This window comes from Elgaria multicarinata, chromosome 16 (genome assembly GCF_023053635.1).
Source record: "Elgaria multicarinata webbii isolate HBS135686 ecotype San Diego chromosome 16, rElgMul1.1.pri, whole genome shotgun sequence".
In the NCBI taxonomy this organism is placed as follows: domain Eukaryota; kingdom Metazoa; phylum Chordata; class Lepidosauria; order Squamata; family Anguidae; genus Elgaria; species Elgaria multicarinata.
Window position 1 is genome coordinate 2,293,104 of NC_086186.1, and position 27,510 is coordinate 2,320,613.

The 27,510-nt window shown below is 43.0% G+C and overlaps 1 protein-coding gene across 2 annotated transcripts in view; it reads right to left on the reverse strand.

Moving 5' to 3' along the window:
- PEAK1 (pseudopodium enriched atypical kinase 1) overlaps window positions 1-27,510 on the reverse strand; it is a 76,949-nt gene that overhangs the window by 5,975 nt on the left and 43,464 nt on the right. The window contains exons 4-6 of one of the 2 annotated variants that reach the window (XM_063142584.1): window positions 20,753-20,869; window positions 8,114-8,307; window positions 475-1,223 (exon numbers count right to left, since the gene is read on the reverse strand). In XM_063142584.1, the coding sequence (XP_062998654.1) occupies window positions 475-1,223; window positions 8,114-8,307; window positions 20,753-20,869 (1,060 nt within the window). The remainder of the gene's footprint in view (window positions 1-474; window positions 1,224-8,113; window positions 8,308-20,752; window positions 20,870-27,510) is intronic. The other variant, XM_063142585.1, reaches the window with a different exon arrangement.

A 27,510-nucleotide genomic window follows, 5' to 3' on the forward strand; every position in this document is an offset into this window, starting at 1 on the left:
GAACAAAAGAAGTGCCTCTTCACAAATAGTTATAACTGGTTATAATAGTAGTATGCTAAACAGGTAGGGATTGCTTTTGTTTCTTTTAAAAGTCAGAAGAATAAAAACAATAAAGCCAGAGGTCCATTATCAAATAATCCATTTCTTCTTCTTTTTTTAAAAGAGGAATTTGAGAATGTAACATCCTGGTTTTGTTTACTCACTGCATTCCTGAGGGTCACTGGAGGGCATTTTCCCAGGATCATTGTGGAGACGTATGGAATTTGATGTATGAAAAAGGGCTTATAGAATGATCTTAAACGTTGCTGCTCCAGCAAATACAGGACACACAAACATCTAATTGAGAACACAGCCATATATTTGTGCGGCTGTTCTGTTATCCTGCTGCAAATGTGTACGATGAGGATGCCAGAGTAAGTGGATCAGCAATCACAAGTGACTATTGTTGTGACTAATATGGAACCATCTTCCTACCTTGACTGCATAGTTGTTGAGTGGATCTTTAGCGTAAGAAGCTGAATAGTAGACAGCATCACCTGCCTCACAACATGGCCTGTCACTGGTTAATCTGAAGTCTGACCAGCTGTCTACGCCAAATCGAAGTTGATCTTTCAGTCCAGCCATGAACAGGTCTTCACACTTGACAGACAGTTTCTTCAGGGAATCAGTGTGAAGGCTTCTGATCTTGCTCACCACCTCCCCTCGGTTTTCAATTCCTCTATAAAGTGTGTGTCTCTGGGGTTTCTGGACCGCCTTGCCATGCCTGCTGTGGGTGACAGGCCTACCTGACAGAGATTCCATGCTATTGGAACACCTGTCCTTAATACTGATAGCTGTTAGGCTGGAAGCACTATTGGGTCCCGAGGAGATTGCCAATCCCTTTTCTGGAGGCCTGTCCAAGGAATCTCCTGACTCGTTGTCCACTGCCTTGAATTCTGAGCTGACCGAAGAGGAGGCGCTGCTTGCTTCCCAGTTGGTGTCGATGTCATAGGTGGGGTTGGCCATCACACACGGACTATTTCCAAGGGCCTGTTTCTGGAGTTCTTTTGGAAGTGGTTCTGTGTGAGCTCTTAGAATAGTTTTCTTTGGCAGTGGAGGTGGTGTTGGATGAAAGGCGGTAGCCATTTCTGGATCAGATATCCCCCCAAAAGCAATGGCATCATCCAAGGCCCCCTTTGGTTGCCGTGGTTGCTTTGGAGGTATCATAGCTGCTCTGGATTGTCCTATGTAATGATTAAAAAACACAATTCAGTGTATTCGTGACTCAAAAATATACTTTTGTGCAATGTATAAGAGCATTTTCATTGTGAGGAACATAAACTTGTCATTTTAAGGTTGGACAGGAAGTTAATTCTTTAGTGGAGGACCAAAACATCAGAACCTAGACCAAGATAATTATAAACTGAGGATAAGATTACTTAATTATTAGGTGCCAGGCATCACCTTGAAGACCTAACTAAAAACCTGCATTTATAAAAAGCATACCTGGAATGTGACATAGAAAGTATAAAACAGAGATGGGGAATGTGTGGCTCTCCAGATGTTCTTGGGCTACAAAACTCCCATCAAACCTCATCACTGGCTATGCTGGATGCGGGTGATGGGAGATGTAGTCCAACAACATCTGGAGGGCCACATGTTTCCCATCTCCAATGTTGTCATCTTTCAGAAACATTCTATTCAGCTGAACATTGAAGTTTCCCAGCGCTGCAGAAAAGAAGGGATCATGTAACAAGATGTAGTGATGATGCAGTGAGTTCATTTAGCATTTCACATACCTCTACTGCATATACATGTTTTGCTTCTTTTTTTTTTTTTAAAAAAAGTGTTGAGTTGATGAAATTACAAACTATAGTTATGGCCCAGAGTGGTTTCACCCCCAGCCCACCCAAAAGATACTTTCTATTCAGCTCAGAAACATTCTTGTAACTGAGTAGTTTATGATCTCAGCTCTTAACCCTGAACATTCCTTTCATGCCTTGCAGGCCAGACCTTACAAAAAGCAGATTTTTGCAAGTCCCACAGTTTTAATCTTCCTGAAGAAAGGGAGAATGCTGCCTTCTAAAATCTTAGCCCATGATCATTTCAAATGTGTCAAGAAACGAGATTCTGAACAGAGATTACAGAAAATAATGCCTTTCTTCCTTAAATATTTCTATTATTATTATTATTATTATTATTATTATTATTATTATTATTATTATTTATTTATATAGCACTATCAATGTACATGGTGCTGTACAGAGTAAAACAGTAAATAGCAAGACTCTGCCGCATAGGCTTACATTCTAATAAAATCATAATGAAACAATAAGGAGGGGAAGAGAATGCAAACAGGCACAGGGTAGGGTAAGCAGGCACAGGGTAGGGTAAAACTAACAGTATAAAGTCTGCACAACATCAAGTTTTAAAAGCTTTAGGAAAAAGAAAAGTTTTTAGTTGAGCTTTAAAAGCTGCGATTGAACTTGTAGTTCTCAAATGTTCTGGAAGAGCGTTCCAGGCGTAAGGGGCAGCAGAAGAAAATGGACGGAGCCGAGCAAGGGAAGTAGAGGCCCTTGGGCAGGCGAGAAACATGGCATCAGAGGCGCGAAGAGCACGAGCGGGGCAATAGTGTGAGATGAGAGAGGAGAGATAGGAAGGAGCTAGACCGTGAAAAGCTTTGAAGGTTAACAGGAGAAGTTTATAGTGGATTCTGAAGTGAATTGGAAGCCAATGAAGAGATTTCAGAAGCGGAGTAACATGGTCAGAGCGGCAAGCCAAGAAGATGATCTTTGCGGCAGAGTGGTGAACAGAAACCAACGGACTGATGTGAGAAGAAGGAAGGCCAGAGAGAAGAAGGTTGCAGTAGTCCAACCGTGAAATAACCAGTGCATGAACAAGCGTCTTGGCAGAAGAGACAGACAAAAATGATCGAATCCTGGCAATATTATACAGGAAAAATCGACAAGATTTAGCTACTGCCTCAATATGAGGAATAAAGGAGAGCGAGGAGTCAAATATAAAGCCAAGGCTACGAGCTTCCTTGACCGGAGTAAGCGTAACATTATTGACAGTAAGAGAGAATGAGAGATGAGGAGAAGGTTTAGGAGGAAAAACTAGCAATTCAGTCTTTGCCATATTGAGTTTCAAACGACGATGAAGCAGCCAAGCTGAGATATCTGAAAGACATGCCGAGATACGATCGTGAACATCAGGAGAAAGTTCCGGAGATGACAGATATAGTTGTGTATCATCGGCGTACAGATGATATTGGAGGCCATGAGATTGAATAAGCTTGCCCAAGGGCAACATGTATAAGGAAAACAACAACGGGCCAAGCACCGAGCCTTGCGGAACCCCTACTGAAAGGGGAAAGGAGGAAGACGAGCTGCCATTAGCCAACACGCTGAAAGAGCGACCCGCTAGATAGGAGGCAAACCAGTTATAGACAGAGCCACAAAATCCAAGGTCATGAAGGGAATCTAAGAGAAGATCATGATCAACCGTGTCAAAGGCTGCAGTTAGATCAAGGAGAATAAGAACGGAATAATGGCCTTTAGACTTGGCAGTAAGGAGATCATTGGTGATCTTAGTAAGGGCTGTTTCGGTGGAATGCAGAGGACGGAATCCAGATTGAAATGGATCCAAAGCAGAGTTACTAGAAAGAAAGTCAAGACAGCGAGAGTAGACCGCACGCTCCAGGATCTTTGAAACAAACGGCAACAAAGAGACAGGTCGGTAGTTAGACAGAGATAGCCTATCAAGAGTAGGTTTCTTGAGAACGGGAGAGACTGTAGCATGTTTAAAAGCAGAAGGAAATGAACCAGAGGACAGAGAGAGATTAATAATATGAAGCAAGGAAGGGAGGATGGCAGGAATAAGATTAATAAAGACACGAGAAGGAATCGGATCACGAGAACAAGTGGAAGGCTTCGAAGAGCGCAGTATTGTAGACAGTTCATCCGCTGAGACCGAAGGAAATGCAGAGAAATTTGCAGGAGGAACTGACAGATGAGGAACAGGAACTGGAAGAGGAGCAGAGCTGGCCAGATCAGAGTGGATAGTTTGGATTTTAGCATTGAAAAAAGAGGCAAAGTTATTAGCAGACAGAGAGGCGGGGAGAGATGGCGGATTAGGCTTGAGAAGAGAATTGAAGGACGCAAAGAGCCTCTGAGGATGCCTAGCATTTGACTGGATCAGCGTTGAGTAGTACTGCTGTTTGGCCAATGAAATGGTAGAAGAGAAAGAGGAGAGTACAAATTTGTAATGGACAAAGTCCGCCCGGTCCCTGGTCTTACGCCAAAGGCGTTCAGCTGCCCGGGAACAAGAGCGAAGGTAGCGGAGGGAAGAGGTGAGCCACGGTTGGGGTTGAGAAAGGCGAACTATCCGAGTTGTAGATGGAGCAAGATTATCAAGAGTTGAAGATAAGGAGGAATTAAAGAAGGAGACAGCTGAGTCCAAGGAGACAGCCGAAAAGACAGAAGGAAGGGAGGAGGCTAGAGACTGGGAAAAAGCCTCATAATTGATAGATTGCAAGTCACGACAAGAGCGAGAAGCGGGACGTGAAGGAGGAGGATTATGAGTAATATTGAAAGAAACTAGGTGATGATCTGACAATGGAAAGTGAGCAGTAGAAAAGTCCAACACAGAGCAATTCCGAGTGAGAACAAGATCCAGACAGTGTCCAAGGGAATGTGTGGGTGCATCAGACCAAAGCTTAAGATCATAAGAGGAAGATAATGAGCGAAATCGTAGAGCTGCAGCATCTTGAGGGTCATCCACATGAATATTGAAATCACCCAAAATAAGAGTAGGACAGTTATCAGAGAGGAAAAAGGACAGCCATGAATCAAAATCAGAGATAAATTTTGAGGACGAGCCTGGGGGGCGGTACAGAACTGCAATCCGCAGTCGCAATGGAGCGAAGAGCCTCACCACATGTACCTCAAAGGAGGAGAAGCAATGTGAAGATGGAATGGAAAGAGGCTGGAACTGGCACAAACTAGATAATAAAAGACCCACACCACCACCCCAACCCTCTGGGCGACTAGTGTGAGAGAAAGAGAGTCCTCCAAGAGAGAGGGCAGCAGAGATGGCAGTATCATGGGCAGGAAGCCAGGTCTCAGTAAGAGCAAGGAGGTGGAGAGACCTAGAGATAAACAAGTCCTGGATGACAGGGGCCTTAGAAGCAACAGAGCGACAGTTCCATAAGGAACACGAAAAAGGCAGCTGAGAAGAGGGGAGACACCGGATAGGAATTAAGTTAGGAGAGTCGAGATTGGAACGAGCCATAAGGAACAGATATGAGGAGAAAAGAATTGAGAGGAGACAATGAGAAGATCGTGTCCTGAATCAGAAAGTGGCAGCGACCGGACTGTGGCTGGGGTTTTTCCTCCGGAGTAGAAGTTCCGCTTGACCGGCTTCGCGCCCACGGCAGAGAGCCACAGGCCGAGAGCCCTTGTGCTCTCGCCCTTCGGCTCGTGCCGAAGGCTCGCGCCTCCAGCAGACTGGAGGCAGAAGTACCTGAAAAGGGGGAGGAGCAGAAGCTGCAATTCAAACAGACCAATCCCTGTTAGTCAATGTTGCTCAATGGCTTCTCTCCGTTCACATAAGTACCTTAAAATTGCTATTTTCTTGATTTGGAATATGATCTTTAAAAACAAAATAATGATGGCCCCCATGGCCAAATGAAGGGGAAAACATTTTGTTAACTCATTTATTTTTCAATTAATTTTTAAAGTACCAGTAATGTGCATAGCACGTCACATAATATGAAAGGTTTGTCTCTGCCCCAAGGAAATTACAATCTAAAATTCAAAGTGAACGAAGGAGTAAACAGGAGAAGAAGGTGCATATTTTGACTGGCAGGGGGGCTACTGCACTTATGACTACTTCTGGTTTGCCCAAAGGCAGCTCGTTGGCCATTATGTGAACAGAATGCTGGACTAGATAGACCTTGGTCTGATCCAGCATAGCTCTTCTTATGTTCTTATACATGCTCAACCCTATTTACAGTAGAACTAACAAGCTGTAAACACAGAAGAAGGATTTTTGCAATGTTGTAAAATGCAAGTGATATGACGTCAGGAGATCCCTAGAAGAAGCTTCCATGCTGGGTAAAAGAAATTAGTTAGCCCTAAAAATCACTTTCGGTACAATACTACAACAGTTCTAAGGACAGTGTTATGAAACACAACTATTTCCCCTCACTTGAAATGGTGCACAGCAGGTTCCACAATGCCATTATATAAAGCTATGGTGTGCCCACATTTATGATACTGTGTGCAGTTCTGATTACTCCATCTCAACAACAACATTTTGGAGCTGAAGAAGATATAGAAAAAGGTAGCCAAATCGAATGATGGAAGTGACTGCAACATGATGTGATGGCTATTATGATAGATGGGTTTTAAAAGGGATTAGTGAAATTCATGAAGGACAGGTCTACCCGTGGTGATTAGCCTTGGCAATCAGTAAATGTTCAGAGGCTGTTTCAGCTGTAATTATCAGATGCTGAGCATAAACAGGAAGGTGAATCAAGAGGACATTAGGAATATTTTTAATGACTAGAACAAACAGGGGACAAATGTCAGCAGTTGTAGCAGATGTGTGGGGTGAGGGATTGTGTCATCTGTACCCCTCCCATGCTCTCTCTCTCCCCTATTACCCCTGAGAAAAGCTGATTCAAGTAAACCTTCCTAAAACATCAGACCTAGTGAGTGGCTACAGTTGTTCTGCCCTCAGAACCTAGTGGAAGTGAGTCATCAGTGCCTTGTGAATGCGCTTCAGGCTGGACTATGAAGCTAGGCCCTAGCAACTGTAGTGGCAGAGAAGAATCAGGTAGAGGGGATTGTGTCAACTGCCCCACCCACACGCTTTCACTAATTCCTTGTCCCACATTGTGGCTAGTATCCACTACTCATGTGTAGTGGACCACATACTACCTCTTTGTGTGGACCTGCTAGTGTATTCTAACCCACTACCTGTGAATCACTGCCTATTTATTTATTTATTATTTATTTATTTATTTATTAAATTTATATATACTGCCCCATAGCCGAAGCTCTCTGGGCGGTTTACAAAAGTTAAAAACAGTGGACATTAGAAAAAAAGTATACAAAATTTAAAACCATCAAAAAATATAAAAACAACAGTATAAAACTATCCATTTTAAACAACAACAGTTCTGAGGTCCACGCCTAATGGTGTGGTCCCTTCTTTCTAGCCCCTACTGCGACAACTTTTGCATTTTTAGTTGTATTTTGGGGTAAATGTATTTGTTTGTTAATGAATACATGAATAAATAATGCCAGAAAACACATTCTAGTTTCCAATGGATGGAAAAAAGAACTTTCTGTTAACACAAGAGTAACATACTGATGCCGTTCTAGTTTTAAAAAAGAAAAAGGGAACACTGCTACCATCGAGAGCAATAAGGACACTTCACAGAGAAAATGCTATTTATAAGATTTGAAATGCATGAGAACTGCCGATAAGTGTGTGGTTCTTCCAGTTTGCGAGAACTGTAGACTAATTTTTTAAGTCTTGCTATATGCTGTAAATTCAATTATTTACGAAACAAATATCTGTTACTCACATAATGTATATGAAATGCTTTGGAGAATCTAAAGTGGGTTGACTGTTATTACTACAAATGTAATATTTGGTAATCTGCTAAATGTCCTGTAAATACCAGAGAATTAAGTCTGTTACAAGACTTATGGGGAAAAATGCTACAAACCTGTTCTTAAATTAATCTACAGGATTATAGTACAATCATCTTTGAGGTCGCTGCACACTGGACAATGAGGTTTTGCATTAAAGTGGGTTTCAAGCAAAATTCAACTGAGAGTACACAAAACGTTTAAAAATTAAATTGGCAATTTCAAATGTTTGGGAAAGCACAGAAAAAGTTGTTTTTAAAGTAGTTACCAAGCATACTTCTCAAAAAGCAAAACATTTTCCTGAAAACTGAATGAGTATGACTGTGCTCCATAAGAACATAAAACTTTTCCACATGTTTATAGAAAATTTTCAAGTGAATATGGTAGTTTAGACAACATTTAACCATACAGAAAGAAGAAACAGTAATTGAACTGTCTTTTATATTACTGTACAGATGCAGGGTGCTTACCCAAGTTACTATACGTAGCACTACAAGCGCTCACGTCAGAAGAATCAGACATTTCTTCCCTTTCCTCTTCCCCTTGTGGTATTTCTGGAGACACTGGAATGAGGGATGCATTACCGCCATTGTCCTCATTTTCAAATGCAGATCTTGGAATTCGAGGGGACAAATTTTCCACTGTTTGCTCATCAGGCACTTGACTAAAACAAAAAGAAAACACTTTTTACTTGGGCTCTTATGCTTTTTAGTCTTCTAGCAAAAGTGAAACAGAACTCCAACAATATAAGTTCATTAGAAAACTGCAGTCTTAACTTTAATGAACTGAGCTATGGAACAGAAAAAAGCTGTTTGTTATGTTGATTACACACACACTCTTATGAACATGATAATGGTAGATAGCATTTAAGTATATATATTGCCACCTTTAACTAACTAGTAAAACATAGTATTGTACATTGGAGAGGCAAACACTGTACGTCGCTGTAACCAACTTCCACAACACTTTGCAGATAAAATCAATCGTATCCACACTGGCTTGGATACTGTAGTTGATTCAGATCCAGTGTATGTAACTTTGGTTCCTGCTTGTCCAGTTAAAATGGATACTTTTCAATTTGTACAACCTGAGGACGTGAACAGGATCCTTGGAGGGTTGCCACCTGTCTGCTGGATCCTTGCCCTTCCTGGCTTATAGAAGCAGCTGGGTGTGTGTGTGCTGGGGCTGGCTGAGTGGCTTAGGGGAGTAGTGAATGCCTCTTTGAGGCAAGGTATGGTTCTGTCTTGCCTAAAAGAGGGGGTGGTAAGAACTTCTAAAACAAACAAACCAACAAAAAACCACCTCCCTGAACCCCACTATATTGGATAAATGCAGGTTGCTTACCTGTAACCGTAGTTCTTCGAGTGGTCATCTGTGCAGTCACACAAAATGGGCTCTGCGCCTGCGTGGAGTCTCGATCGGGGGAAAACTTCTATAGCTGAGGCGTTTTTGGCGGGAACCCCTCCCCCACGCTCGGAGTGCGCATGAGCAAGCTGAGGGGTTCCCGCCCAGAAGCTCAGTTCATTGAGACCGACATTGTGGCCTCGAAACCGAGCAAAAATAAAAGCTGCCGGCATTGATGGAGACATCGATGCCGAACCCAGTGTCCTTACAGTAGTATTAAATGTTAGTATCGATGAAGGTGTCGATACCGAAATAAAGTTTTGTCAAAACAATGTTACTATATCCCTAGGGTAACTACCCATATATATATATATATATATATATATATATATATATATATATATATAAATGTTATTAAGAAAGACATAAGTTACTATACTGGAATATAGCAATTGAAGGATATAACTTGTTCAAAAAGAACAGAAGAAATAGAAAGGGAGGTGGAGTTGCACTATACGTTAAAAATACCTATCCCTGCACAGAAATACAGGCGGATGAGATTGGGAGCCCCGTCGAGAGCGTCTGGATTAAAATAAATGGGGCTAGGAATAAAAAGAATACGATAATCGGAGTCTACTACCGACCACCCAATCAAGGAGAAGACGAGGATGAAACTTTTGAGAAACAAATTGCCAGTGTTTCAAGGAAGTGTGATGTACTAGTGATGGGGGACTTCAATTTCCCTGATATCTGTTGGGAGACCATTACTGCCAAAAGCGGCCCTTCCAAGAAATTCCTGACATGTATGGGTGATAACTTTCTCCTACAGAAAGTGGTGGAAGGAACTAGAGGATCGGCAATCCTTGACTTGTTATTGACCAATAGGGATGACTTAGTGGATAAAGTGGCAGTTACAGGAACTCTGGGGGAAAGTGACCACGTCATACTTGAATTCTTGATTATGAAGGAGACAAAAGTCGAGCGTAGCCATACCCGTACTCTGGATTTTAGGAAAGCTGATTTTAATAAACTCAGAACTATAATAAGTAAGGTCCCGTGGCAAGGGAGCCTAAAAAGAAAAGGAGTGCAGGATGGGTGGGAGTATCTAAAAAATGAAATTTTAAAGGCACAGTTACAAACAATTCCAACAAGGAGAAAAGATAGAAGACAACAGAGGAAACCAATGTGGCTCCACAAAAATCTTATTGATGAACTGAAAACAAAAAGGGATACATATAGGAAGTGGAAGGAAGGCCAGGCTACAAAAGAAGAGTACAGACAAGTGGTGCAGAAGTGCCAAAATGGCGTCAGGAAGGCTAAAGCTGTGAATGAGCTGAGATTAGCGAGGGATGCTAAAAGCAATAAAAAGGCTTTCTTCAGATACGTGAGTAGTAAAAGGCAGAGGAAAGAAATGGTGGTTCAACTGCTTAATGAGGATGGCAAATTGATAACAGACGACAAACAAAAGGCTGAAGTGCTCAATTCCTACTTTGCCTCGGTCTTCTCCCAAAAGCGGGTCTATGACCCCCCTGGAAAAAGTGAAGCAGAAGTTGAGGGGGAAGGATTGCAGTTTGAGATTGATAAACAAATGGTCAAAGAACACCTAATTTCCTTGAATGAGTTTAAATCTCCAGGGCCCGATGAACTGCATCCAAGAGTAATGAAGGAGCTAGCGGAAGAACTTTCAGAACCTTTGTCTATTATCTTTGCAAAATCATGGAAGATGGGTGAGGTGCCAGACGACTGGAGGAGGGCTAACGTTGTCCCTATCTTCAAAAAGGGCAAAAAGGAGGAACCTGGGAACTACAGACCAGTCAGTCTAACATCCATCCCTGGGAAAATTCTGGAGCAGATTATAAAGAAGTCAATCTGTAAACACCTTGAAATCAATGCAGTGATTACTAGAAGCCAACATGGATTTGTCAGGAACAAATCCTGTCAGACTAATTTGATCTCATTTTTTTATAGGATAACCTCCCTTGTGGACTGTGGGAATGCTGTGGATGTCATATATCTTGACTTCAGCAAAGCTTTTAACAAAGTACCACATGACATTCTGATTAACAAACTAGCTAAAAGTGGGCTAGATGGAACAACTATTAGGTGGATCCACAGTTGGCTACAGAATCGGACTCAAAGAGTACTTATCAATGGAACCTTCTCAAACTGGGGAGAGGCAACGAGTGGGGTGCCGCAGGGCTCAGTCCTGAGCCCAGTGCTCTTCAACACTTTTATTAATGATTTGGACGAGGAGGTGCAGGGAACGCTGATCAAATTTGCAGATGACACCAAATTGGGTGGGATAGCTAATACCCTGGAAGACAGAAACAAACTTCAAAGTGATCTTGATAGGCTGGAGTGCTGGGCTGAAAACAACAGAATGAAATTTAATAGGGATAAATGCCAAGTTCTACATTTAGGGAATAGAAACCAAATGCACAGTTACAAGATGGGGGACACTTGGCTCAGCAATACTACAAACGAGAAAGATCTTGGAATTGTTGTAGATCGCAAGCTGAATATGAGCCAACAGTGCGATATGGCTGCAAGAAAGGCCAATGCTATTTTGGGCTACATTAATAGAAGTATAGCTTCCAAATCACGTGAGGTACAGGTTCCTCTCTATTTGGCCCTGGTTAGGCCTCAACTATAGTATTGCGTCCAGTTCTGGACTCCACAATTCAAGAAGGACGCAGACAAGCTGGAGCGTGTTCAGAAGAGGGCAAACAGGATGATCAGAGGTCTAGAAACAAAGCCCTATTAAGAGAGACTGAAAGAACTGGGCATGTTTAGCCTGGAGAAGAGAAGATTGAGGGGAGACATGATAGCACTCTTCAAATACTTAAAAGGTTGTCACACAGAGGAGGGCCAGGATCTCTTCTCGATCCTCCCAGAGTGCAGGACACGGAATAACGGGCTCAAGTTAAAGGAATCCAGATTCCGGCTGGACATCAGGAAAAACTTCCTGACTGTTAGAGCAGTGCGACGGTGGAATCAGCTACCAAGGGAGGTTGTGGGCTCTCCCACACTAGAGGCCTTCAAGAGGCAGCTGGACAACCATCTGTCGGGGATGCTTTAGGGTGGATTCCTGCATTGAGCAGGGGGTTGGACTCGATGGCCTTGTAGGCCCCTTCCAACTCTGCTATTCTATGATTCTATGATTCTATACCTATTACACCGAAGTGGGGATGGTAGGGTGGGTTGTGTGACTGCACAGATGACCACTCGAAGAACTACTGTTACAGGTAAGCAACCTGCATTTCTTCTTCGTGGTCTCTGTGCATCACACAAAATGGGAGATTAGTGAGCTGATTTACAGGAGGTGGGTCGGTGTCCTTATGTCAATATCGATGAAAGAACAGCCCTCCCGAAAGAGCAGTCGGCTCTCGCTCTCGTGTCCAAGCGATAGTGCTTCACGAAAGTCGATGGCGTCAACCAAGTTGCAGCGCGGCAAAGTTCAGGGATGGAGATGCCCTTGCCGAAGGCTGTCGAGGTGGCCATCGCCCTTGTAGAATGGGCTTGGACATTTGTGTCCAGAGGGAGTTTGGCAAGTTGGTATGCCAGCTTGATAGTCTCAACGATCCATCGTGCAAGTCTTTGAGATGAAATAGGCATACCCTTATGTTGTCCCGAGTAGGTGACAAACAAACGGGGTGACTTGCGAAAAGGTTCTGTACGCTGCTTATAAAAAGCTAATGTCCTTCGTACGTCCAGTGTATGGAGGGTAATTTCCATCTGTGATGATGGAGAAGGAAAAAACGCAGGAAGAACAATGTCCTGATTCAGATGGAATTCTGAAACCACCTTGGGCAGAAAGGCTATGTCAGGCCTTAATATGGCTTTATCCCATGGGAAGTTAGATGAGGGGGATCTATACGGAGAGCTGCAAGCTCACTCGATCTCCGAGCCGTAGTAATGGCTATTAAAAAGGCCGTTTTAAAGGAGAGTAACCTGAGGTCTGTTGCGGCTAGTGGTTCGAACGGTTTTGAAGTTAATGAATTTAGTACAACTGAGATGCTCCAGGATGGTATATGTGCACGGATTGGTGGAGTTAAATTATTGAGTCCCTTCAAAAAGCGTTTTGACAGAGGATGTGAAAACACAGTTGAATTTTCTATATTGGACCGGATTGATGATATTGCTGATAGATATACGCGTATGGAAGACGTTGATAAGCCCTTTTCTGAGAGGGATAACAGAAATGTGAGAATTTGGTCCATGGTGAAAGAGAAAGGGTTGAAATTGTTATCTTTGGCAAATTTCTCAAAGGTAGTCCACTTTTGTGTATACGACTTCCGAGTGGATGGTTTCCTAGCTGCTTCTAGGATGTCTTGCAATCGAGTGGAAGTTACATCAGATTGGAGAACTGAATGTTCCATGCTGTTAACCTCAGGGTTTGTAGATTGGGGTGTCTGATTATGCCTTGTTGTTGTGTCAGTAGTGTTGGTAACAGTGGAAGCTGTCTGTATCGACTGTTCGACAACCGTAGAAGTGCGGCAAACCACGTTTGCCTCGGCCACCAGGGAGTGATCAAGATACAATTGGTCTTGTTGGCTATTATCTTGGCAATCACTCTGGGTATGATGAGAAAAGGAGGAAACGCGTAAAAGAGGGCGTTCGTCCATTGCAGTGTGAAGGCGTCGCCCAAGGAGTTCTTGCCTAGACCTGCTCGGCTGCAAAAATTGCAAATGATTTTGTTTGTCTCTGTGGCAAAAAGGTCGATGTCTGGCGTGTTCCATGTTTGGAATATTGATTTGGCTACAGTCTTGCTGAGTTGCCACTCGTGTGCCAGATGATGGGAATGACTTAAGAAATCGGCTAGTGTGTTTTCGGTGCCGGCAATATGGATGGCAGTGAAAGTGACATGTCTTGGGATGCACCAGTCGAAGATTTTCATTGTCAACTTTAGAAGACGTTCCGATTTGGTGCCACCCTCCTTGTTCAGATACGAAAACACTGTGGTATTGTCTGTGGCTATCTGTATAAAAAGTCCTGTAATCTGGGATTCGAACGCAACGAGAGCTCTTTGAACTGCTCGCAGTTCGAGAAGATTTATATGCTGTCTGGCTTCCTTCTTGGACCATAAGCCCTGGACAGTTAGGGAGCTCAAATGTGTGCCCCAACCATTCATTGACGCATCCGTTGTCAGTATCTTTGTTGGTTGTTCTTGACTGAACGGGATTCCCTGTGTTAGATGGTCGATTACCGTCCACCATATAAGAGAGTCTTTTACTCTTGTCGGAGGGTACAGTAAGAGATTTTTTGAGTCTTTTTGAGGATTGAAGTGTTTCAGAAACCAAGACTGAAGTGGTCACATCTTTAGGCGGGCATATTGAACCACTGCCGTGGTGGAGGCCATAAGGCCTAATAACTGCTGTACTTTGAACGCCGATATGTGGGTTCGACGTCGAAAAGTTTGAGCGAGATGGATGATGCGTGTGCATCGAGAGGCTGGTAGGAAGGCTTGGGCGGATACGGAATCGAGAATCCCCCCGATGAACTGAATGACCTGTGAGGGGTTTAATTGGGATTTTTCATAGTTGATATAGAGGCCTAATTTACATAATAGACTGCAAGTAATTTGTATCGAATTTTGAAGTTGTTGTTTTGTTGGTGCTACAATAAGCCAATCATCAAGATAGGGAAAAACTTCTACACCGTTGAGACGAAGGTGGGCACAGACGGTAGACATACATTTTGAAAAGACCCTTGGGGCTGTGGATAAGCCGAAAGGGAGAGTTCTGTATTGAAAGATGTTATGGCCAATTATAAAACGTAAATATCTTCGGTATGTGCCCTCCATCGCGATGTGGAAGTAGGCATCGCGAAGATCAATGGATGCAAACCATTGCCCTTTAAGTAATAGTGGGATAATGGAAGCCAAAGAAACCATTCTAAACTTTTTGGTTGTGATATGTAAATTTAACAAACGCAAATCCAAAATAGAGCAAATTCCTCCATCTCTTTTTGGTACGGTAAAGTACCTAGAGTAGAAACCCTTTTTAAGGTGACTCCATGGAACGGGTTCGATGGCGCCTTTGCTAAGGAGCATGACGACCTCCTGGAGTAGAGGTACCGTAGGCGGTGTAACCCTTACATTACCGAGAAGAGGGAGGGTTCAAAATTCTATGCGGTATCCTCTTTGTATTATAGAGAGGACCCATGTGTCGGTAGTGATAGTCTCCCATTGATGGTAATAGTGGGAGAGTCTATCATTAAAGAAAGTAATGGGATTATTTACAGGTGTAGGCAGGGAATCAAAGACGTCGTTTAAAACCTGCGTCACTCCTGCGAGAGGTTGCCTATTAGGGTAATATGAAGAACGTGGTCGGACCCAGCGTCGTTGGAATTGTTGTTGGGGTTGGTTGAACCCCATACGGCGGGCTGTTGTTCTTGCCTTTTGTACGGTATCGAGGGAATTGTCGGTGTCGGCATTGAAAAGCCCGATACCGTCGAATGGTAAGTCCTCTATTCTAGAGCGAGCCTCTTGAGAAAGGCCCGCCAAGCGGAGCCAAGCATGTCGACGGAGTGCTATGGTTCCTGTCAGAGTCTTTGCGATACAATCAACCTGGTGTTTGGAGGTATGTATCTGCTGATGGGATAGCTGTGAAGCTTCGGAATAGAAGAGTCTAGCCAAATGCTTCTTGTCGTCAGGTAAGTGTGCCATCAATTTCCCCATCTTGTCCCATAGCAGTAATTGGTAACCCGACATTGCTGCTTGGTAATTTGTAATTTTTAAGCCTAAGGATGAGGAAGCGTATAACCTGCGTGCTAGGAGGTCTAAACGACGTCCCTCTTTATCGACAGGTGATGAATGCTGATGCCTGCTTTTTCCCTGAGCGGCCTCGACGACGATGGAGTTCGGAGGCGGCTGCTCAAACCGGAACTGGACATCTGCGTTCTGGACCTTGTACATCCCTTCTAGTCTCTTAGATGTTGGCGGGGCAGTCGAAGGTGACTTCCAAGATTGTTTAATAGTTTCCAGTAAGGCTGGTAACATAGGGATGGCCACTGGTTTTGAGGTATCGGAGGGGATGGAGTCGAAGACTTCCTGTATCGAGGATGTGGATTGTTCGACTTGTAGACCTAATGCTTGAGCCATTCTAATAATCTGGTCAGAAAAATGACCCAAATCCTCTGATGGAGAGGTTCCGGTTGTTGTGGTTGGGATGCCTGTATACTGGGAGGTAGAGTTGAAGGCGGTTGCATTGGCTGTGTACTGGCATCGATGAGACTGGATTGAGGGTTAGGCATTGTAGCGGACGGTCTAGCTACAGGTTCAGCCCGTGGATGTCCCCCATAGTAAGGTAGTCGGGCGTGATAGGCTTGGGGAGAATATCCCCACTGTCCTTCATAAGGTCTTTGATAATACATGTCTCGACCGTAATATTGGTCACTGCAAGGATACCGTTCCCATCTCTCATGGTGTGGTGAACGGGACCTGTCTCTCGACAGCGGTGGTCTGTCATAGTAATAGTAGCCTCTCCCTGAGTGACCCGAAAGCATGGACTCTGGGGAGTCGTGTCTATAGCGCCTGTCCTCAGGTCGCGTCTGACCAGGGGGTATAGGAGTGGGAGAAATGTCTCTGATTTCCCCTTCAGACGTTGAAGTCAATCTCGGACCGTGTGCCGACTGCGGTCTTAGTGTCGGTATAGGCGACAACAGAAGCGGCAGTGGAGGTGGCAGAGGTTGTGCCGGTATCGGCATCGATGCCGAAGCCTCGGCCGCTGAAGTTTGCGGCAAAGGATTATTCCTTGATGTCGATGGGGATTGTACGGTATCGACCGTCGACATCGGTATATTAGTCATCAGAGGAGGAGAAGACGGCCGAGTAGGGTTCGTCACACTCTTTTTAAGAGATTTTTTATTTCTCTTTTTCCTGCGCTCCTCTGGTTTTCATCAGAGGAGGAAAAGACGGCCGAGTAGGGTTCAGCACACTCTTTTTAAGAGATTTTTTATTTCTCTTTTTCCTGCACTCCTCTGGTTATGAAGCAGTATGCTTTGCCCTTTTTTGCTTTCTTTGCTAATCGTTTGGCAATGGAAAGCGTAACACTTCTCCCAGGCGTCACAGGTATCTCCGGCTGTTGTTCCTGAGCCAATAAAGGAGATTTTGGGGGAGGTTCAACAGGCTCCATAGTGCTGGAAGTCGATGTTGAGGGTTTTTCGACTGATTGTAAGGCTTTGCTCCAAAGCAGGGCTTTCAGCCTATCTGACCTGTGTCGTCGTGTTTGCTTGGAAAAAGCTTGGCAAAAACGACAGGTCTCGACAATATGGGCTTCACCCAAACACAAAAGGCACAAGGAGTGTCCGTCTGAGGGGGGAAGTTTACTTCCACACTTCGTACACTTCCTGAACGGGGCCTTGAGGGCCATGCGCCCTTTCGGGCGTTTTCGCCTTTCGCGAAAAAATAGGAAAAGAAAATTGTAAAATAACAATAATAATAATAAAGTAGAAATATGAGAAGGATGGAAAGAAGAAGAAGAATAAAACGCCTCTTACAATTTTATTTTCTACAGAGAATTTTCCCAATGAGGTCACCACAATGGCGGTCGAAAGAGAACTGAGCTTCTGGGCGGGAACCCCTCAGCTTGCTCATGCGCACTCCGAGCGTGGGGGAGGGGTTCCCGCCAAAAACACCTCAGCTATAGAAGTTTTTTCCCGATCGAGACTCCGTGCAGGCGCAGAGCCCATTTTGTGTGATGCGGAGACCACGAAGAAGAATTTCTAGTTGGTCTCTTCTGGGGCAAGGTGTTGGAGCATATGGTGGCTACTCAGTTCCAGGGATTTCTGCATGATGCGAATTATCTAGATCTATTTCAATCTGGCTTCAGGCCTGGTTATGGGGCAGACACTACTTTGGTCACTTTGGCGGATGATCTACACTGGGAACTGGACAGAAGTATGTCCCTGTTGGTTTTATTGGACCTCTTGGAGGCCTTCAGTACCATTAACCATGAAATCCTTCTGAGTCTGTCTGAGATGGGAGGCAGAGCCACTGTTATATGGTGGTTCTGGTCCTCATTGGAGGAGCAATCTCAGAAGGTGGTGCTGGGAGATTCCTATTGTACACTGTGGCTGTTGGCCGGTGGTGTCTCTCTTATTTCCCCATACTATTTAACATATACATGAAATGGCTGGAAGAGACTGTCTGGAGTTTTGGGGTTTGGTGCCACCAGTGTGCTGATAATACCCAACTCTATCTGTCCTTCCCATCCAAATCCAAAGAATCTGTTCTAAATTGGTTTCCATGTTGATAATGGACTGGATGAAGGCAAATGAATTGAAGCTTAATCCAGGCAAGACAGAGGGACTTCTTAGTCAAAAGGCAGGTTAGGGAATAGGGATTCAACCAGAGCTGGATGGGTTTACAATCCCCTGAAGGTTCAGGCTCCAGGGTTTGGGTGTACTTCTAAACTCGGCCTTGAATCTGGATGCCCAGGTTTCGGCAGCAAACAGGAGTATGTTTGCACAGCTGGGGTTACTGTTCCAACTGCACCTGCTCTTACAGACATCTCATCTGGCCATGGATTGTAAGCCTATGCGGCAGGGTCTTGCTATTTACTGTGTAATCTGTACAACACCATGTACATTGATGGTGCTATATAAATAATAATAATAATAATAATAATAATAATAATAATAATAATAATATGGTCACACATGCCTTAGTTACATCCCATTTAGACTACTATAATGCGGTTTATGTGGGGCTGCCTTCGAAAAAAGTTCAGAAACTGCAGCTGGTCCAGAATTCTGCAGCCAGACTGCTGACTGGGGCTGGTTACAGGGATTATGTGACTCCCTTGTTACAACATCTTCACTGGCTATTGGTCTGTTTCCGGGCAGAATCCAAAGCTCTGATTATGATTTATTAAAAGGCACACACGGCTTGCGACCAGACCTACCTGAAAGATCACCTTATCCAATATGAGCCTGCCCAGTTCTTAAGAACTTCTGGAGAGGCCCTTCTTTTGAGACAGCTGCCTTCAGAAGCAAGTTTGGTGGTGACACGAAAGAGGGGCTTCTCGGTGGCTGCTCCCTGGCTGTGGAACTCCCTGACGAGGGAGCCAAGGTTCGCTCCCTCTCTGTTATCCTTCCACCAGCAGGCAAAGACCGCTGTATTGAAGCAGGCCTTTGGTGTGTAGTGTTGTGCTTCTAATTGTGTTTAATGAATATTTGTTATTGTTTTTGTCAAGTTTTATTATTGACTGGGAGTGCCATTTTTGGTAAAAAGGTGGAAAAAGCAACAGTGAAGTTTAAGATCTTTTATACCAGGGTCCCCAACCATTTTGGACAGGTGTGGGAATTCTAAAAAACTGCTGAGGGCATGTCCACAAAATGGCTCCCATGGAGCAAGTGGCTAGTCACATGATGGCTGCTGTGGGGGCCTGGCTAGTCAAAAGTGAGCTTAAGTGGTGGTGGAGCAGGAGAGAAATAGCGAAGCTAGAAAGGGAGAGAAAGTAGTGGGATGGGGAAGGGAGAGGAAAGGGGTTGGGGGTAAGAAATAGTGAGGTTAGAGAGAGACTAGGCGTGGGGAGAGAGGTCTGTGTGGCCAGAAGACTGGGCAGGGAACTCTTTCCCGCCAACAGCTGATCTGCAGCAGGTGCAGAAACAGGAAGGAGACCCTGGTGCCCTAATGTTTCTCAAGGTTTTTATTTTAAAAAAAGTTTTTTGAGAGAAGCAGAGAGTAGAAAGCTTAATGGGCACCTTTGGAGGTCCCATGTTGTGGACCTCTGCTTTATAGTATCCAGACATTTTACTATGGAGAATATACATCCCATCATTAGGAGAGAAATGTCGAAACAGTTTCAGACTCCAGCAAAGAAAACTGGATTGTAGACACTGAACCTTCAGTTAGTACACATGCAGATTCAGCACAACTCAATGCATCAGACTAATTACATAAAATAGTAGTCATTTATTCCAACCAACAAAAGCCTGCGATCTTATTAAACAAATCCTGAATACCAATGGCTTCAAATTCTTGTTCAACTGCAAAAACAGGATCAGATGAGTATGTGAAATGCATAGTTCATATTGTATGTATTTGAAGGCATGCAGTTGATTTCCCATTTGTGAATTGAAAGGCAGGATTTTACTATTTGAGTATACACTTGCAGTTTAAAAACAGTTGATCAAAGCACAAACTGCAGTTCCAGAGCAATCCACTTGCACATCGTGTAAAACTACGTGAACATGCTCCCCCCATTTTCATACTCACGGAATTTTAAATGCTAACAAAATAGTAATCCACAAAAGTTAGTAAACAGACAAAAAAGAGAAGTACCAAAATATAATAACAACAGTCGTTTTATTAACATGCAGCAGAGCAGTGTAAAAACAATACCTTAAGTGCAAAAAAGATGTATACATTAAAGAGTTAGCTAAGGTCATTTCACACATTAGGATACATCCAAAAACCAAAGCCCTGAGAAGTCGTAAATTCACTTTGGGAACTAAAAGCATAGAGGCTGATTTGTGTTTAACAAACCTTGTTCTTTTCTCTCATCAACTCTCCAATAGACAGCTGTTCTTTCAAAATAACCCTCCTCTGATAGTTGTGCTATTTTGAAACAAGAATTCCTGTTACAGGGTAGTATCTCTGAAAACAATTTTGTAATGATTGTTCAAGTACAGAACAGGCTCACTCCTAGTCCTCCACATGTATAAACCTCTTCCAGGTATACTTTTGAGAAATATGCTGCCAAAGTAAATTAACAACCAAAACGAAGGAAAACCGAAAGGAGAAAAGAAAAACAACTCACCCACTATACTCACTCACACAGTTCCCCATTAAAGGAAATTCTCTCAGAGCCTTCTTGAGTCTTTTAATCATGTCTCGAAACTCTGGTGAAGCATTTATTCCAGTGGGGTCTGGTGAGCTACAAGTTGTGCAAAGCTGTGAGCAACAAAGACTAAAGTCTGCATGGAATGATATCACCTACTGCACCTTGATGTTTACCTCCAGGGGATAGTCTGGGGAATGTGCCAGAACACCTTAGGAAACCTAGCATAAGCACAGTGAAAGCCTTGCCCTCTTAACCCTCTCCTTACTACAGCACACAGCTTACATTGTTTTAGAACTGTTTACTGGCTCAGATGACAAAACCTGCAAGGAGCAGGAGTAGGAGTATCTCATGGGCCCACAAAGAAAATATATGAATCTACTTTAAAAATATGATTACAAAGACAAAACTGGGTCACTCATATATTTTAAAATCGAAACAATGAGGCAACAGTCTTGATGGAAGGAGGGAACATTTCCCTTTATCTGTTCACAGTTGTAAAAAAAAAAAGAAAAAAGTGAGAGGTTCTATTACAGCAATCAAAAGACCTGTATGTAATTAGTCAGTTTTGTTATTGCACAATGGAAGGCCAGATTTCTGTCATATCCAATGAAAGAAACTAACAGGGAAAAGGAAGCAGATTATCTGTAACCATGAATATTTCTTAAGGCAGTGATAGTGCCTTACATCTCACAAAAGAGAAAACAGAAAATTTGGGAGCATATTAAGCTTACTTTGAAGTTGCTCCTGGCTTTTACAATGCTTCTAGACTAATTGCTCATCACATCACATGTGGACCACAAGGACTGTCTTATTGAAACAGTGGTATGGGGTATACAACAGCATGTGGGCAGAAGGGGAATGAATATACCAAGCATTTCCATAATATTTTGTGTCCCTTTTCTTAGCTTACATGCAATTCCAACCAAGAAGAAGGACCGAGGGGACAGGAGCAGGCCGAGGAAACATCACGGCCTGCTCCTGTTGGACTCTTCCCCCACCCCCACAGGGCAAACTGCCATCTTGGCCCTGTGGGGAAGAAGAAAGACCGAGGGGACAGGAGCAGGCCGAGGAAACATCGGGGCCTGCTCCAGTTGGACTCCCCTCCTTCGGGAGCAGGACAATCCCATCAGCCCTTTCCCCAGTCCACTTAATTTCTCTCTCTCTTTACCTCTTCCCTCCTGAACTCCTTTTCCTTGTGTATCATGTCTTTATTAGACTGTAAGCCTGAGGGCAGGGACTGTCTTTTTTGCTAAGTGTAAGCCGCTCCGAGAGCCTTTTTTGGCTGAGGAGCGGGGTATAAATATGATAAATAAATAAATAAAAATAAATAAAACTGGTATAAAGAGAATTAATTTCTCTGAACTTGGATCACATCTGGAGGATCGATTTTAAAAATATGCAAATGAAACCTTAAATATTAGCTTCCATAGAGACAACAATGAATACGACTACTGTAAAACTAATCACATATGGCCAATTGCACACTGCTGGCCCAAATGATTTTACATTTTCAGAGTCAAAATAATAAAACCACAAACTGGCTCTGCTAAAGTGGAGAACCATGTGTGTAAAAGATAAAATGTCAGATTTTCACATTCTTACTTCGGCTTAAAGGTCACTGGGTGCATGTGGGTCAATCACCCTCTCTCAGCTTAACTGGCTTGCAGTACTTTGTTATGGGCAAGAAATACAAAGTGAATGAACTGTTTAAGATGCAAATTAGTGTCTGGGCTGACAAGCTTACAGGGTCAATGAGACTTATCTAGAGTACTAGCCATGGAGGAGAACTAAGCAATCAGATATACACTGAGGCCAAGAGGGTAAAAGTAGCAAAAAAATGTGCCACAATTTCACACAAAACAACTGAAACTGGGAAGCAGCATAAATTGATGAAGGGATAAAGGGCATTCCATTTCTATTCTCTTCTAAAGTGCAAGAAATGACCATCTATCACATCAGTGCCATCTAGGGAACGCTGTCACTAGATGCAGCAAATTAAAACTACATCTACCAAAGCCATAATAACCCAGTGGGAATGGCCCGATTCAACATAGCAAAGAATCTCAGGGCCATCTTTTCACTGCAACGTTAGAACAAAGGTTGAATGTGGGACCAAACCCACAAAACATGCCAGGATATTTCAGCTCAAAGCTCTTACTGTCAGAAACTAAACTTAAGAAGAGGCATTTTAACTTTTGGAAATGGGGGGAGGGGGGAGAGAAACTGTACAAAAGCCAGGAAACCGCTGAACCAATGTTGGTCAGGAGGAAGGCATGGCCATCTGGGGGGGGGGGGGGCTCTGAAGGCTGGATATGGCCCCTAGGCCTGAGGTTCTGCACCTCTTCTTTAGAAAGAGATCTCAGATGACAAAGCAGCCAGCTTGCTACTTTCTGTTCAGATGCACCAGCTCATAGAACACACAGGCTTGGTATGACAGCTGGCAAATTTAACAGGGCAGAAACACTAACTGTGTTAAAAGGAGACCAGAGTTCCAAATAGTAAAAGGACATTTACAGGTGGTCTCAATTTTAACTAGATCTTTCATAAATCTGTTAGCAGTTAAGTGGGAGACGCATGACAATCCATTTGTGTGAGTGAATATTGCAGAAGTAGCTGATAGACAGATTTGGAGACTGCTAAGCTTATTTTCTTCACTTCCAGCAGTTTAAGAGATGAAATATGAGAAAAGCAGACCATGAATTCTGACATGCTCCTCTAAAGAACATTTTGAAACATATTTACTTGGTAGCAATAAGATTTCCCTCAACCCCTTCCATCATCACTAAGAGCTTTCTTAAGTTGTCAAACATATTAAATCACCTGTAGCTCTAATGATTTTTTTTTGCATATGGAATGTAACTCTCCAGGCCTTCAGATAATATTGTTTCACATCTGAATAAAAGATTTCACCATGGATCTGAAATCAGATGAAGGCTGAATGTCTCAAATCTTAGAAGAACTGCAAAGTACAGAATCCTGCTAGGCTGAAGAAATGCCCTCACTTGTCATTTTTGCAGGTGATAAGTCCATGGATAGAGTGCTCCAATGACGACTAGATAGACCTACTGGAAAAATCCGAGAAGCAGCATAGCCTCAAATTTTCCACTGCATCCAGAAATATATGGCAAATGAAAATCTTCTTGTATGCTGATATCTCTGGGTAGATTGCCAAATGTCATTTATTCATGTAACCATTTTTTCCCTAAGACTATGACTTGCTCAAAATTCAATTTAGCACAGGCACATACTGAGCCCAACAATAATATATATTTGAGAGTTGGTACTATAACTCCTAAGAGCAAGTGTAGTGAGAGCAAGTGTAGTGAAGCAAATGAAGGATTAACTTTGGACTACAGATACCTGGGTTCAGTTTTTTTGCTTAGCACTGGGGCTTATCAGGTGGCCTTTGGGAAGTCGCAATCTTAGTTTAATCAAAACGGGGTTGCTGTTAGTATAAAATGGGATAACTCTATAAACATCAATATGTTCTCCTTGGAGGAAGGGTGGGAAACATGTGTAGTATAATAATATTCCAGACGCCTGAGAGCCTTCTCTTCCTGAACCATTAACCAAAACAGAGTTACCATTAGAAAGCTAAGTGGGAGGAGAAGGTAATAGATTGTTTGAAGAACCTCTGACCTTTCATCTGCGAGAGAACTTCCTCATCCTAGAAACAGCAGTTCCATGACTTTTGCCCATGCACATAGGGGGCAGCTAATGTATGCTTGCAACTTATTGCCTCCTCCTCTTAGCCAGTCCTATACTAGTTCATCTTTAAAGGCTAAATGCAGATTATTGAGAGCCAAGGTCCTAAGGAATCACTTAAAATGACAGCAAAACTGGCTATCTTAGCAAAGGGGACAACTTTGCTCAGCAGACACTGGATAATGGGCAGGGGGGAGGGCATATTGGCAGCAGGGGAAATTACAGGCCACAAGAGGAAGAAGAAATTTGCCTGCATTCTCTTTCATGCTTGGACCCTTTCAGGGAAAGTATAGCATTGGCACACAGCTACTTACCCACTAAGGCCTTTCTAGCCATACCTGCTGTCCACCTCCCTTCTGCAAGACCAAGAGATCTTTTGGCAGAGGGAGTATCTTTTCCATCATCTGGCACAGCAGGAACCACACACCCCAAACAACAACAACAACAGGAAAAGAAGCCAATGCTCGTCATACGGGATGTGTCCAGCCACCACTCTCCTCTGCACATTCCACCTTATACAAGCCCATAGTCAATTGGTAGACTGAAATAGATTTTCTGCCCTGAATCCACTGCACTCCACAAGTGTTTCATGTCAGATGTGCACAGGTTTCTACATTTCATGTGGAAATGATTTCTAGAAGGTAGAAAGTTTAGAAAAGACTTTTTTAAAGCATTAGTATTGGACCACTCCCAGCCACTCTGTTCAGACGTCTTTACTATTAAAAAATAGCAAATTTTCCATTTTCTGGTTCTTCTAGAGACAAAGAGCCAGAAACACCTCTAACAAAAATTAAAAGGCATTGAGCAAAGGTCATGAGAGAGAAATATTACAGTAAATAAACTGTATGCTGTACCTCAAGATGAATCATAGTTGCTAATTGGTACACTTTAGAGGACAACAATGTTATCTTTTCTCAAACACCTGGCAGGAATGCATAAAATGAGTAATTAGCGCACTGCGCTTTCGTGATTCCAATTTTTTAAATGATGCATGAAGACTATGTTTGTGTGAGTGTTAGATACACACCCGTGTGCCGATGTGACAAAGAGCAAGTGGTCTCACATAACCTTTTGCTAGAATTCTAGAGATTTGATGGAAATTGTGAAACAATTAGCTTTGAACACAGCAGTTTGGATATTTCTAGTATTATTCTAGATCTTGGTATGATGTTTTGAGAAATACCTATCAACTCTACTAGGGATGAGTGAGAACTCCATTAATGGGACGAAAAAAAATTCTCTATGGAATTCTGAGTCGGCACTGGAACCAAGCAGCAAAGAATAAAGCATAGGTGGCATTAACACCATGGTGAATCAGAAAGTCTGAGCAAGAGCGATCATTGGTGCTGCTTGTGGAGAAACTGAAAAGACTGCAGGGATTTGCCCTGGTGCCAAACCAAACTCTCCTAGTAAGCGTGGAGCTGACAGAAAATACTGTGCTGCAGCCACCTAGTTAAAAATGGATGAATGATTACAATGGAGGAAACTACATGAGGTCTCCATCCTGATGATGACTGTTTGCCACTAAAGAGCAGACATATTTATTATACTCAAACTGTTACCACAGGAATATCTATTCCGTTTAAAAATCTTATAGCCCATTTGTTTCCCAATATGCTCCACAGCCTTCTGACAAGCAGTTGTGGAATTACGTGGAATGGGTTGTCATGCACAGAACGGAAGGCTCTGCCAAAGGAAATGTTCTTGTATCCAATTCAAATGACCTAGAAAATAGCTACATAAGATCTACATTGAGGCCTGTGAGCTTCTATGAAACAGTTTTCGTTTTATTTGTTTAGTTATATCAGGGCAATTGGCTTTGATGGCAAATTGCTTCATTACTGTTTGGTCCACTTCACACGGCTTTCAAACTGATCAATATCCCAGTTACCCTTGGGGGTTATTTGTCTTTAAACTATCAGGCTAAAAATACTGTAATACTAACCTTAAATACTGTAGCAGTTTCTTAGAATCATAGAATAGTAGAGTTGGAAGGGGCCTATAAGGCCATCGAGTCCAACCCCCTACTTACATTAGAAACCCACTTAAACTTCTCTTCTGGCAAAACACATTGAGAGTTGCTGACAGCTGTAACCATTGAGACAGGGGAGAGTAATGTGAGTGTGTGGATGAGGGTGTATGGATTAGAAGCAGCAGCAACAGCTGCTCCCTTCCCTTTATCTCTGCCCAGTGGAATAGCCAGATCACTGCTGCCCTACAGAACTATTTGTAGTCCAAACCTATGCTTTTTACTAGAAAGTGCAACCATTAAGATTATTCCCTCAGGTTAAGAGCTTACGCACAATTATTTGAGGGTAAGCCCCATTGAATTTAATAGTCCTGAGCAAACGTGCATAAAATTGAGCTGGCAGTTGCTCTGGGGTTTGGGAGGAACCACCTACAATTTCTGCCCTCCTTGCCCTCCTCATTGTGGGCAGAGTCTATCTCCCTCACCAGAGGGTTCCCTTTCATACATCATCAATAAGGAGTTCCCATATATTGGCAAAAGCATTCTTGATGTTTAGGTGCAGAAAGGTATTTGTAGTTGTAGAACTCCAAGTCAAGAAGCCCAAAGAGGAGGACAGCAGATGGACAGGGTAGGCCTCATATTTTGATTATAATTTATTAACTTACTCTTTGCTTGCAGGAATCTAGTCTATATATTCTAATGGAAAGGGGACACAAAACCATGAGGCCCGTGACTTAAGAGTCAAAGTGGTTCAGCTGTAGATGTTTGTTCTTTAAAACGACAAAGATCCTGCAGGTGCCACAGGCATAATCAAATGCTTTTTCCAGAGATGTCATAAGCATAGCTTTGAACTGCTCTAGTCTACTGTTATCACTTGCCACCACCTTTCCTAATCCACTGCAGGGTAAAAAATAAACAAACAAAATCTCAGTTTCTCCCATTGATATGCCTTCAGGAAAACTGTCAATCCGACATTTCATAATCCTATTTTACTTTATTTCTAGGTCATCAGCTTGATTTCTCAGTGAGCACTGCAGTGCTTGGCATACTCAGACAAATG